General features: G+C 46.7%; 5 protein-coding genes across 5 annotated transcripts; 1 reads left to right on the top strand and 4 right to left on the bottom strand.

Annotated features, from left to right (window-relative positions):
• The first annotated feature begins 67 nt into the window (after positions 1 to 67).
• Positions 68 to 655, top strand: AGABI2DRAFT_199812 (hypothetical protein). The gene is made up of 2 exons (XM_006458232.1): positions 68 to 98; positions 157 to 655. The coding sequence occupies exon 2, from the start codon at positions 183 to 185 to the stop codon at positions 447 to 449; it is 267 nt and encodes an 88-aa protein (XP_006458295.1). The 5' UTR covers positions 68 to 98; positions 157 to 182; the 3' UTR covers positions 450 to 655.
• A 299-nt stretch (positions 656 to 954) lies between these two features.
• On the bottom strand, positions 955 to 5911 carry AGABI2DRAFT_183379 (hypothetical protein). Its single transcript, XM_006458231.1, has 15 exons — positions 5804 to 5911; positions 5623 to 5736; positions 5480 to 5564; positions 5145 to 5422; positions 4884 to 5090; positions 4634 to 4834; positions 4422 to 4586; positions 4251 to 4372; positions 3767 to 4190; positions 3236 to 3713; positions 3061 to 3176; positions 2821 to 3006; positions 2486 to 2775; positions 2145 to 2434; positions 955 to 2091 (listed from the first exon to the last, which is right to left on the bottom strand). Exons 1-15 carry the CDS (start codon positions 5867 to 5869, stop codon positions 1928 to 1930), a joined length of 3186 nt encoding a protein of 1061 aa, XP_006458294.1. The 5' UTR covers positions 5870 to 5911; the 3' UTR covers positions 955 to 1927.
• Positions 5912 to 5925: 14 nt separating this feature from the next.
• Positions 5926 to 7011, bottom strand: AGABI2DRAFT_190638 (hypothetical protein). Its single transcript, XM_006458230.1, has 6 exons — positions 6759 to 7011; positions 6684 to 6705; positions 6453 to 6635; positions 6342 to 6399; positions 6135 to 6291; positions 5926 to 6084 (listed from the first exon to the last, which is right to left on the bottom strand). The coding sequence occupies exons 1-6, from the start codon at positions 6833 to 6835 to the stop codon at positions 5976 to 5978; spliced, it is 606 nt and encodes a 201-aa protein (XP_006458293.1). The 5' UTR covers positions 6836 to 7011; the 3' UTR covers positions 5926 to 5975.
• Positions 7012 to 7101: 90 nt separating this feature from the next.
• Positions 7102 to 9281, bottom strand: AGABI2DRAFT_199804 (hypothetical protein). Its single transcript, XM_006458229.1, has 10 exons — positions 9156 to 9281; positions 8862 to 9101; positions 8705 to 8792; positions 8424 to 8650; positions 8295 to 8369; positions 8189 to 8245; positions 8030 to 8141; positions 7650 to 7978; positions 7465 to 7598; positions 7102 to 7407 (listed from the first exon to the last, which is right to left on the bottom strand). Exons 1-10 carry the CDS (start codon positions 9222 to 9224, stop codon positions 7113 to 7115), a joined length of 1626 nt encoding a protein of 541 aa, XP_006458292.1. The 5' UTR covers positions 9225 to 9281; the 3' UTR covers positions 7102 to 7112.
• A 242-nt stretch (positions 9282 to 9523) lies between these two features.
• Positions 9524 to 12740, bottom strand: AGABI2DRAFT_190636 (hypothetical protein). Its single transcript, XM_006458228.1, has 7 exons — positions 11410 to 12740; positions 11174 to 11363; positions 10493 to 11125; positions 10363 to 10440; positions 10213 to 10311; positions 9934 to 10158; positions 9524 to 9882 (listed from the first exon to the last, which is right to left on the bottom strand). The coding sequence occupies exons 1-7, from the start codon at positions 12733 to 12735 to the stop codon at positions 9857 to 9859; spliced, it is 2577 nt and encodes an 858-aa protein (XP_006458291.1). The 5' UTR covers positions 12736 to 12740; the 3' UTR covers positions 9524 to 9856.
• Positions 12741 to 12843: the final 103 nt, after the last annotated feature.

Raw genomic sequence — 12843 nt, 5'->3', positions numbered from 1 at the left:
AGACGTCGGATCTGAGATCTGACTGAATTCCAACTCCGCTGAAAAGCATTCAACGACGTTCCGCTCCGCTGCCCGTGCTGTTCTTCAAACTGTCCTCTGTAAGTGCTCAGTAATGAGTTTCTCGGCGACAAATCTGAAGTATAATTCCACCAACAGTTATAGACTCTATATCTTTCACAGAAATGAAAGCTTCTGCGATCCGTCTAATACGAATCATCCCCCGCAAGGCTCTCGATCCCTCCTCTGCAAAGATACTCGATGCCCCCCCTTCGCAAATTCAAGAGCTGCATCAGCCCACTGTTCTCGACCTCCTTAAACAGCAGCGCGAGGAAGCTGGTCCTGAGTGGCCAGCCAACATTCGGCTTGAGCCCGTCGTCAAGAAGGAAGCGTTTAAACGAGTTCGACCCGAGTTGCGAACTCGGCTAAAAAAGCTGTTGAAAGAGCGGTGATATTCCTAGGCAGGAAGGCTTGTTATGGGTTGAACGACGAGTAAGGTGGTCGAAATTATCTGAGAGGAAACATTAAAAAACCTGTCCTTGGGAACCATTATATCGTATAACTCGACAGACTACTTGATTAATGCGTTGGGGTTGCGTAGGGAAAATGATATTATTACTTTGGCGTGGTATCATCAATATCATGTGAATTCGCAGTCGCTTGTTTATTGAAGCCCTCAAGCTCTCTCTGACTCTCTCGTCGGCCACTATGGCAAGGTTTTTTCTCCGAGGTACGTTGCGCTTCTGCCCATTCCTTCTCAGACAGCCGTTGATAACAGTGAGGCAGACACGCTTTTACCACTTCTTGTTTTCCCGACTCTTAGCTACTATGCCTTCAAATTTACACTGGGTCATCTCTTTGCATCAGGCTTAGCAACTACCATCGCTTCCCGTTGCTCTTCTCCCAATACCAGCCCATATGCTCTTCCCTATACAACCTTTCCGTCCGTCGATAAGGCGCTATGCGGGTTTGTGGCCTTCTTCCATGAGGGAATGTCCTCAGGCGACCCCCTCGCTTTCTTGTATTATTTCATAGGCACTGGAGCTATTATAGTCCTTGTGCCTGCCGTCGAAAATTATCGCAGCGGACGCAGCTTTTTCATGGCCTTCCCAGTTGTCTTCGGGCTCGTTAGTCAGGTTTTGACAATAGGTGCCACAACGCCTCTCTACTACCTGGTCTTTTTCCTCAGTGGAGGACGTGCGAGGTTCAGCGAGGCCACTTCCCTTCCCAAAGCCCATGTCGAAGCCATCGCATTTGGTTCATTCATTGGAGCGCTCATTCCGTCTCTTTGCATGCTCATAATGCAGGATCCAACTGTGACCGCCATTTGGCAACTTTATCCCGTCTATGTGGCCGTCGCGACGTGTCTTCACCTTTTCATCCGTCGTCCTAATTCTGCATACTCTGGATTTACTGTCCTCCAACGTCTTTATCTCGCGTTATTTCTTGTTGCGACCTCACTCCATTTCGCCGTCCTCTGGCCCCGCTTAAGCGACTTCGAAGATATCAAGGCTCTTCTCCTACCCTCCCTCACACCCCTTACCAACGCCAGTGTACCACTGCAGGTTCATGATTTCCTCAAATGGGACTATACATTTGGTATGCTTTCCATGGGTGTCGCCCAACTTTGGTTTGTCTCCGATCTCATAGAGATTCCGTTCATACTTTTCTGGTATGCGGTTGCGATCCCATTTTTCGGCCTGGGTGCAGCGGTCATTGCCGTCAATCTTTGGCGCGAAGGGCAAATTGATGACCGCCTCAACATCACTAAGGAAAAGGATGCCTAGATCCATATGCCTACAATTCATTAGGTAGCGCGACGAGACATGTATATATGATATGCAGGCAGCGAATAAAAAATATCAAGCATGAATGCAACGAAGATGAAAAATACAGAAAAACATAGATATATATCTGAAAGAATTGCCAGTCACCGCTTCGATTTGCCATTAGCCTTATTCGACTTCGCAGCAGCCTTCTTTTTCTTTGGCCGATCGTCATCGGAGTTGTCCGAGCGATTTCCTTTCTTCCTGTCTTCCGCATGTCTTGCATCTGCCTTAGCAGCCTTACGTTCCAATTCATCCCAGTCGTCTCCTAATCATGAAACCAATTCAATATCATTATAAATATATCGACAAGAAACTCACCCTCGTCGCTGTCATCATCACCATACGAATCGCTGTCATCACTAGCAACATCTTCTTCCGAGAACTCACTCTCGTCCTCACTGCTGGACTCCGCAAAGTCATCTGACTGTGCTTCAAATTCGGACATTGAATCAGACTGTTCCGAGCCCTCGCTTTCTGCACCTCCGACACCACCGAGGAAGGACCATCCTCCGCCTTGAAAGAATTCATATGGATTTTCATTGACATGCTTCATGATTGGTCCCCAGTTGAGATTGACTGGACCTTCACTCATAGGAATGTCGACGGAACTGTCAATTTTAGGTCAACAACTCAAGGACTAGAATTGAATAAAAACGCACTCAAGCCAATTCTTGACGTCGTCCATTTGTGAACTTTGAATTGAGTTGATGTGTAAAGGGGCTTTCGTAAAATCCTTGAAGATGAGGACAAGATCGAACTGTTTGAGGCCGTATTGAACACGTTCCAAAGAAGCTATCTCAATATCGGCGAGTGTTACAACCAAGAACGGCGGATCCATGAGGTGAACGAGGCATTCAGTTGTTGGTTGCAGTCGAACACTAGTTCGGAATGGTACACCTTCAAAGGATAGTTCCCTGAAAGGTATGTCGAGTTCAAGAGCCTCTCCCAGCTAACTTGATGAGTAATAGATGCAAATGATTAGAGCGAGACGTACCGAGGTGGATGCAGCTTCGGCAATCTTCTCTGCAAAGGCTTTCACTTCTTTATTCATCATGGCTCTTCGCTTGCGTTCCTGTTGTTCCATTTCAATTTCGTCCTCATCACCATAGCGGTGCTTGCGTTTCCTATTTCCCGTCTCATCAAACTGAACGTCAGTTGCTTCACGGAAAAATTGCACATCCTTGAACAATCAATGAGCGAGCGTCAAATAGGGGATAGGCCAATGGAAATTCACCGAAGTTTTTTTCTTGCCTATCATAATGGGCGATTTGAGATGGAGGTGAACAATGACCAATAACTCATGATCACAGGGTTGGAAGAATAGATGCTTGATATTGCTGAATAGAATGTCTTATAGACAAAATCAGTTAACCATCGAAGCTCTGTACTTGCTGACAGCCGAAACTCACCAACTTTCTGAGCACCAACGGACTGATAACGGACACCGTTTTGATGTATCTCAACCTCTCCCGGCAACCTCTTCCCATCAAGCGCAGGACGGACAAACGCTTCCGACATTTTGATTGGACGTCTGCCTTTGATCTCGACCAGGTTGCCTTGCTCGACAACATCTGCCATTTCCTTCTTCTGCTGCTCTCTCTTATTTGCTTCTTTCTTCAGCTCAGTAATTTGCCTCGAAATATTGTCGAAGCGGTGAGAGTCGGGAGAACGGTAAGAAACAGAACGAATAAAAGTGGCATCGGGATCTTCAAAGGGTGTATCGTCCTTCTTACCCGACATTTGGCCAGGGGTCTGGAAATTGATACGAAGGTAGGTAAAATCACCTTCATCATTCTTGCTGACATTTTTTATGGTGTTGACATGCAAAGGCACGGCAAAGCCGTGGATTGGCAAAATGACAGTCTGGGCCTTCCTGTCAACGTGAATCTATAAAATCGCGTGAGCATGTGTGCGGTGGACAAGCAACAGTTGTAGCGTACCCTGAGCCGATCAACATCCTGCGGAAGAGCAGCTTCACCCTTATAGCTCTGGAATTTTTTCCATGTCTTGCCTTCCCGAACCCCAGTCCCAACTCCATCTTCAGAGTAGCGCCGTAGGCCTTCATCCTGTAGTTTGTCGTGCAACTCCTTTTGGTGATCGAGTAACTTGGCCGCAGCAGTCTGGTGGACCTCGTCTTGGGCAGCTCTTCGCGTCTGACCACGGAGAATCTTTGTTCCAGCTGTCTTTTTCGCAGGTGACCCATTGGCACGGGCATTAACAGCAGGTTTCTTCTCTTTCCTTTCCACCACCTCGGGCTCGTCGTTGAGGAAGAACAGTGTATCTTTAGTGGACTTTGTGCCCTCCGTCAGTAGCGCCGACTGATCTTGACCAACGACGATGGTATCCGTTAATTGGAGAGCATATCTGTAAAAAAAAATTCTGTATTTAGAGCATGACCCTTTTAAACGAACCTTGTCCGCTTACTTTCGACCAGCGTCATCCAAATCAGTGAATCCAAGACCCAGAATCAAGGTCATACCCTTTTTCAAGGAATGACCGTTTTTAGGTGTGAGGAGGTAGTTACTATCACGAAATTCCATACCGGTCTAGAAAGATGTCAATATAGGACAAATACAAAGTATAAAGAATACTGACCCCAAAACCAATATTTTTTACAAAATGCTTCTCCAAATTTGGGTCTTTTTGCCTAACAAAAGACAGAGCATGATGGTATACGTCACGAGAGATGACTCCGTCCTTGATGAATGAAAGCAGTTCACTCTGAAGTGATAACAACAGGCTATATTGTGCTTCTTGCTCCTAGAACAAATTCAGTGTTTGATACGACCCGGAAAAGCGTCACATACAGGTTTTGGATCAACGATAAAGGTTCTGCCAACACTGGTGCAATATGATTTGTATCGCATACCAACGGATATCAAGAGGACGCCTTTGTGTGCAATATTGTCTTCAGTTGATTCCACGGTATACCGCAAGTCATATCCAGTTTTACTAGAGCGCGATATGATTATGGGTGGATAGCAAAATTCTACTAATTGCCAGTCCACCTAAAGACTGTCATTTCCAGCAAATGAATAGAAGCCAATAGATACCCACCTTGTCCAAGTTTTTGTTCTTGCTCCACACTTTCATATCAGGACCCTTCGCATCCTTTCCCTCCCCAAAGCCGAGGCGCGCCTCTACTTGAGCGGCTAGCATATCGTGGGTAATTTTTGACTCTTTATCCAAAATAGACTCTAGTTTCGGAGCGATATGGTACTTGAGGAGAGTCGATGTCAAAGACCCGGCGACTTGTACAGCTTTCTGCATCATGCACATTGAGAATAAATTGAATTTCGGACCACAAGTCATACTCACGGATTCTTCCTCGTCTTTGACAGCCATAACTGAGGATATGGCGGGTGACATATCCACTAGCTCTGGCTTCACTTCTGCTCCGGAACACAGCTTATCCCAATCAGCGATCAATTTTCCGGAATGCTGTTCCTTCAGAAAAGTGCCAACGCGCTTTGACTTGCAGTATTGCTCGAAAAAAAGGGGTAGCGCGTCAGTAGTGACGTCCTTGCCTTTTGCCTGGACAAAAAGTTTAATGGGTACAACGCCCTCCGCCTTTTCGATTTGAGAGAGAATTTTGCCTGTATCAAGATAACGTCTTCAGTTCTGGTGTGATAAATAGTATATATGTCGCGTACCTTTGCTCGCAGAGCACAAAATTGAGATCTGGTCCTTTTGGAACAGCATCATTGTAGACGGAAATTCATAACCCAAAAGCCATTGCTGCGACGATCTGCTTAGTAAACCTAGTGAAGAGCAGAGGCTTCATAGCGCCGCTCACCTGGAGACACGTACCCTTGCGCATGGGTTCATCCTCCGGCGCAGGGTCTCCAGCAAGTACAATGAGACCGTCGGCGTCTGCTATTGAAGCATAATCGTCGTTTTTGGTGGCGTTCTGGACCCACGGGCAAGGGAGTCATTATGGTGAATGCGGATGAGCGCTGAGGAGAGAGGGTACGAACCAGCCAGCCATCGTATATGCGCTTTGCACGGGCGACAAAGAGGGGCTTGTTGAGTTCGACAAGCATAGCGAGGATGATGGAAGGAGGGAGCGCGTTGGGGTATGCGAGACGCGCCTGAAATGAGGAGAATGGCGGAGTGTGAATTCACAAATTTACAATTACAGTATGTACATCAGTTGAGCAGATCGACTACAGTCGCCGCCCCCGTTCGCGCCATCGCTGCATTCGCTCCCACCCGGCCCCCTTCCACCATTTCCACCCCGGCGCACTCGTGGATATGTCTGTGTAATGTATCAGCACCCTTCTGCATCCTCTTCGTCGGAACACCTACCCAAACACGTGCAGTCTACACTCCTTCAGCTCGTCTAGCCTCTTTCGCAGAACCCGGCATCCAGCATTCTTTCCTCGCATTGTTACATCCAGGCAATACTTCGCCGGCGTATGTGTTATCACAATTTCGGCGTTCGACGGTATCTTAGCGTAGATAGCTGCTGTAGCTCAGTGTCCCATTGCTCAAAAAAAACCGCCTTATAATTACCTTGAGCCTCCTCCCTTCCTTCGTACTGGAATGCCCCAGTCGCATACTTAGGTGCTGCCTTGAAAAGAAGTCAAACTGTTTGCCACATATCACCACAATCAAATTGCTCACAGGAGACCCATATACTCTCCAGACTCTCCCCACTGCCGTTGTGAATTCGATTGACTCATACTCCAAGTAATGAACATTGGCTTTCTTCATTTCCTCTCCCTTGATATAATTTTGTATTGCAGCCAGTTTTTGGACGTCCATACGATGGAAACTAGAAAGGTCGTCGTCCTTATCCAAGCATAGCTGAAGAAAATGAGTGCCCTATTCCTTTCCATTAATATGAAGGCTAACATCGTGGTTTCCACCGATAATTCTGGGATAGCAACAGGGTTAATGCGTCTGCACAGTGAACAGGATAGTATCTACATTTTCACCGGATAGTCTAGGTTTGCTATCCACTTCAAGACTTTCATCACCTGTTCTGGGTAACCCCAGCTGCTCATGTCTCCCGCGTGCAATAAGACGTCACCAGCTGGCAGATCGTCAAATGTTTGGCTGTGGTTGTCAGAAATACAGACAAATCGAGTCCATTCGGAACCTGGATGAGGTGGAAGTTGAGCAGAGTGAGCATAGGCTCGGACAGTATCAGCAATGATGACAGCGGGGCCTTTCGAACGCATGGTTTGAATTATGATTACGATCAGGTTGGACACCACCCCAGCTTAGTATCGATTTAGCGCTCATTTCCCGAGTTGCGTAGCGAAAAACCAAAAAATTAAGTTAATCATCGTCTATTCCCAGTACTCCCAGATCTTTCAAAATAAATAGAGTTTCTTCTACACGCATTTCCAATGCCACCAGTTTTCCAAGTTTACCCTCCCACTCTTGTGCAATTTCTCGCTCAAGCCGGGTCAACAATCCCTCGTCTTGACGTACATCGCTACGTTCCTTTTTTTCTAGCACGGCCTTTACCTCGGGTATTTCACGCTCAGCACGCTGCCTCACACTAATATTGTACAGGGACTTGTACACTTGTCCCAGAATCGTCGAGAAAGCTTTATGTTGGTCCACATACCTACATAATTAGAGAAAATGTCAAAGACGGAGAAAAATTGTTATCCAGTCAGCTTACCACAGATAGAAGGTGCGGGTTGGATTGCGGTCTGCGCTCTTGGGTACTTCTTGAGTGCTAATGAGCGAATCAGTAGCGAGGGCTGTCAGCAAAGCGCGGACATCTTTTCCTGCCATCATAACCACTTTGGAGATCTGTCACCCTTGTGAAAAGGCGTCGTAAAAGCTCATTCTAATGAAACATACTTGTTTATCGTCCATTTTCCCGGTGTCCATCAACAGCCGTAGAATCCTCACTCCTTCGTTCCCGTGCCTTTCTCTTGTAACGGACTCTAATACATGCCTGCGTAGCCGCCGCCCGATGACATCGAACTCTACTTGAACTTTTGACGAATTGAGGGAGATAAACGAGGCAGCCTTGCCAACAGCAGTAGGGTTATCGCCACACGAAAGCATTCCCAGATATTCCTTGATGCAAGTAGTGTTTGAAGGTTTCTTTACCGCCAACACGAGTCCACGTGCCAAGTTATCTTCGTTTGCTAGTTTCACCACGAGATTCGGTACAGATACGGGCTCTGAGAGACATTGTTGAAAGTAAATTACAATGGTCACAAATTCAGCCTTACCTGAACGGACTTCAGCCACATTTCGTTGCCAGCTCTCTGTGAGATGGAGAATCGCCCGTAGAACACTCGCTGCTTCTTCGTTATATCGATTCCGCGCCGCCCGAACGATTAACTATAAGGAAACGTCAGCTGAATTAACTTCAACTCCTAGATCCTCACAGTGTTTCTAATGTGTATATTGAACTTATCGAAGTTCACTCGGAAATATATCGTGTTCTAAGACTGATTTAAGCCAAGAATGACCGACTCATGAGCGTACACTCACATCAACGATTTCGTCAGTTTCTTCCAGCTTCCGTTTCCGAGCTCGGTGGACTGCATGGTTCGTCGCCTTTGGTTTCTGGATCTTCGTTCAGCGATGCTTCGCCCCCGCCGCAGGTATTGGAGCACTCACTAGTCCGGCCTTCCCTGCCTCCTCTTCTTCCCTCCTCATCCTAGCCTCCGCTACTTGTTTCGCTTGCTTCAGCTCTTTTGCCGTCGGAAATCCCGAAATTTTGGCTTTTTCCTCCCCTTCATACTTGATCTGTTTATCTGCTGGTGACACATGAGACAAAACCGTCGAAGGCTTCAAGTAATTTTCTGAAACGAGTTTATGCATGACTCCTCGATGCACGGTGATAGCTAAAGAAAGCAGTTCTGTTATTATGACGCGAATGGCACTATAGCTACACATACATTTCGAATCATGAACGCCCAGTAGTCTCAAGATATCCGGTGAGCGTAGTTTTCCGTGATCGAGGATAGACTGCACAAGTTCTGCACCCTAGAATTACTAGGATTAGACAAGTCATAATTCGATGAACATAATGAGAGATCATTGCAGGAGACTCACCGCCTTGCCAAAAAGCTGCTGGGCCATATGAACAATTTTTCCGAATCTCAACCGCATAAGGCATTCATCCACATTGAACTCGAAAACCTCTGTGCCTTCATCACTCTGAGCATGCCATAGTAAATTATGCTGTACGAGTGCAAGTATTGATGCCCGCGCAATACGAGGTTTGAGCTGAGTATACCGGAGTATCTGCGGCAAAGAAAGTCGACCACGAGTAAGGAGAACAGATACTACTTGCTGCGATTCAATTCGTAAGGTTGTCAAGCAGCAGAAATAGGAAGTAACTCGTACTGCAGCCAGAGATCCAAAATGCACATGGACGATTTCCGCGCATAATCGAGCCAAGTTGACATCCGCCATCACTGAATATGAATATTGGTGTTACTGAACTTTTTTCACGGAAGTTCGCTTATTGGACAGTGCGGTGAACATCAATAATTTTTTCAAGTCAGCTAATTACACCTGATTACTAATCAGACCAGCCCCAGTGGACGTGCACTTCGGCTCTTAAACTTGAATATTGAAACGTTGAAATTTCCCTCATGTAAATAAATTCAACGAAGTTTAGGTGGGACCGGCACTGATCGCGGATGATCCTGGTATCCAGACAGTCATGGCTTCAACCCCGGAAATCGGAAATCGTGCGGTTGTCAACTTCTGCCCCAAAAATACTACATAGTGCTGGGTTCGAGAGATACATGCATGACAATCACAGAAGAATGTATACCATAAACAACTTCTACCATTTGCCGGAACAGACATTTTTTAGAGCCAACTTCTCCTAACAATCTCAAAATGCTTGCTTCTGAAAGGGACTCACCTTCTAAATCAGTATAAAACCAATGCGGTGAAGTGACAGTTCTCGGCCAGAGGTAGGTGGAAAAAAACTTAGCCTTTGAGTACTTCCTTCTTATTGATGAGCATTGCAAGGACGAGTGGGTGGATGAATCAGATATGGCCGCATGAAGCGGCACAGATACGAAAACTTGGCTTCACACCACTCGTGCCCTTTTAGCTCCTATGACTTCGGGATTAGCTATGATAGATGCAGTGGATAAGGAATGCCCACCTGGAGATTCAGAACCGAAGTTTTCTTCGTCCGAGTATTCTAATCCGGACTCATTGAAACTCCGTTTGGACGCTTTACTGGACAACGTCACTGAGCTTTCGTTTGAGATAGACTCATCCACGTTTTCTGGTTCCGCTTCCCACGTCGTATCCGGATCGCCTTCGCCATCCAGCTCGTCGTCCCAAGTTTCGTCCAGATAATCGACTTCTTTGACGTCTGCAATAGCTGAGGCGCGTGAGTATCAGGATATGTACAACCAGACACGAGGAGTAATCTTACTTTCCGCTTCTCGGTACGCGCCTTCAGGTGTCTCGAATGAGATGCCTTCATCATTGACCTCTTGGTGTTGGTTTTTGTCCATAGGTTCACTCAATAGATCTGTAATAAACTGAGCATTATTAGGAAGATTCAAGTAATTTCGTCACCCACAATTATCTTGAGCGCCTTCATCATGCTCGGGCTGGGGAGCATTCGCTGTGTGTTCCCGAGGAGAAGTGTGGCTAAAGTCTGTATTAAAAAAATCAGCGGGTTGAACATTTGGTCGAATTTGGAAACATACCTCCGTTCTCAGCTCCTTCGACTATATAGGAAGATTTGAGTCTATCGGCCTTATTTTCTTCGGAAGGTTTATTTGCCTCGTTTGCTGCGGATTCCGCGAATTCCACCGGTATAACACCCGGCGACCCGATTCTAGAAAGGTCTGGATCCCCACTGTCGACAGACTGATTATTTTCCTGTACTTCATTTTCCTGTTCTTCATTTTCCCGTTCTTCGTGCTCTTGTGCGTCATTTTCCGGTTCTTCAATCTCTCGTTCCTCGCTTCGTCGTTCATCATCTTGCGTGTAATTATCACCAGTAGAAGCATTATCAGGTGTCGTCGCTGTGGGATACACTGCCTCATTGGAATAGTCGTCTTGTCGTACGGCTTCTTCTCCGTCTGCCTCTGGAGAATCAATGAAAGGAGGAAGAGTAGAAAGATCGATTTCACCCGATTCCGTCACCGTCCCTTCAGAGGCAGTATGAGAACCATGATGATATACATCTACACGCTCTTCTCCTCCCTCCTCTGGTTGATCTGGAAGTCCCTTTGACTTCTCAAGATGTCTGTGATCGGAAGTGTGAACTTTTTCGGCACCTGATGCAGTCTCCGCAGCATAAACCTCCCTGTCTTCCTGTTCTTCCAGGGGTTTTTCTGAGAACAGAGTTGGATGATGTAAAACAATTAGAGTCATAAACTCACCAATCTCGCCTTGCCCTGAATCCCGTGAATCATTCAGATGTGGATTGAGGAGTCCTTGTAGAGTATGATAGCGAACAAAAAAGCGTGGACCGGATATGTATAAACGAAGGCGAAGTGAGCCAGCTATACTTGCAGATGTATGGAGGAAGTAAAAGTCATGCAAGCTGATTTCTCTTGCATAGAAGTTATCCTGTAGGATGTTGAGTATTGGCATGAGCAGGCCGAAGCGAGCTCACCTCCGTAATTGCCAATTCCAGATCGTAAGCTTCCAAAGCCAGTTCATTACCTGAAATTTCGAGCACAGTACTGATGTATTCATCCTGACGAAGAGCCTCAAATACGTGAACCAATGGCTCGTAGTAAAGATTTGGTGAGGTCTGAAGAAGAATGTGACGTTCTTGTGAATCGTCTTCATTCGGGAGAGGGTCCGACACTTTATTGAAGAGACAAAGCTCAGGGTGGTCATTTGAAAAAATGGCGAGTAGAATAGGTGGGGGGACTTCAGGGTAAGCCTCTTCTAGAGGCTCATTGAAAACCTCCGCTGACACCTCGGTACCTTGCACGACGGAAATTTCTTTCTCTTGCAGTGAGGGCGACCTTTGGTCTACAAAGGTTTCACCGATCGCCTCGAGAGGTGTAGACTTAGAGAGTGGGTCTTGCGCAATGTATGGTTCAGTATCATCGACATAGGATTTTGAATCAAGGCCGCCGGAAACGCGCTCCTCAATTTCCCCGGGCAGCACAGGGGATCTAGACAATTGATCATGAGTGGCCCACATATCAGCATTGCTAGTGTTTTCCGGTCCGGTGGTCTCCTGTTTCAAGTGCAGGTGAAAAGGACCACCCTGAATGTCCTTTCCAGAAAATTTTTCAACAGGATTGTGTGAGGGAACTTCGTCTGTCTCGGGGTTAAAACCAAGCATGGTAGAGTTTGTCGCATGGAGGATATCGGTTTGATCCGCAGGTACTTCAGATGAAGTGGTAGGAATGAATATATGTTCTACATCCTCATGATCGTGCGGGACGACAGCTTCAGGAGTTGAGATCCTTTCTGATTGCCGCTCAACCTCTGGTAGCTGGGTGTCAGCCTGGGACTCTGATGTAACACTAGGGTCCGCCAATGTTGGCTCGACAATTGTAGGAGACTGAATGTTTTGTTCTGATACCAAAGGGGGAGAATTTGAATCAGGTGCTGGTACGGAGGGAGGTGGATACTCGACCGATGGTAAAGCTGTCACCGCGATGAACGGTGAATGCATTGCTGAAACAGGCAGCACGTCGACATCCAGCAGCTCGCCAGAAGTCGGATTGTGATTGGGATGATCATCCACCATGTCGTACTCGACGTGTCCATCATCAATGTAAGCCTCCATATCGACTTCTATCGTGGGACTAGTGTCTGTGGTCCCCAATTTTGACTGGAACGCTAGCTGCGCGTCATCTTCCATGGGAGCCATGTCTTGGAGCCAAGCATCCGACGATGAGACGTGCATGGGAACGTCGAAATCATTTTGGTAGTCGGCCATTTGTGCATCGAGAGTGTCCATAATCGCTGCAGTCATAACAGACAAGTATGTGGTGGATGGCAAGCAGGCGCGAGGAAGTTGTCGTCAATGAGCTTATGTAAGCTGACGCACTGACCTACTTAAGCCATGGATCCTTCTGGCATG

This window comes from Agaricus bisporus, assembly GCF_000300575.1.
Source record: "Agaricus bisporus var. bisporus H97 unplaced genomic scaffold AGABI2scaffold_2, whole genome shotgun sequence".
NCBI classification, from domain to species: Eukaryota; Fungi; Basidiomycota; class Agaricomycetes; order Agaricales; family Agaricaceae; genus Agaricus; species Agaricus bisporus.
The sequence above is the reverse complement of the archived record's forward strand: the minus strand, read 5'-3'. Positions and strand labels throughout refer to the sequence as shown.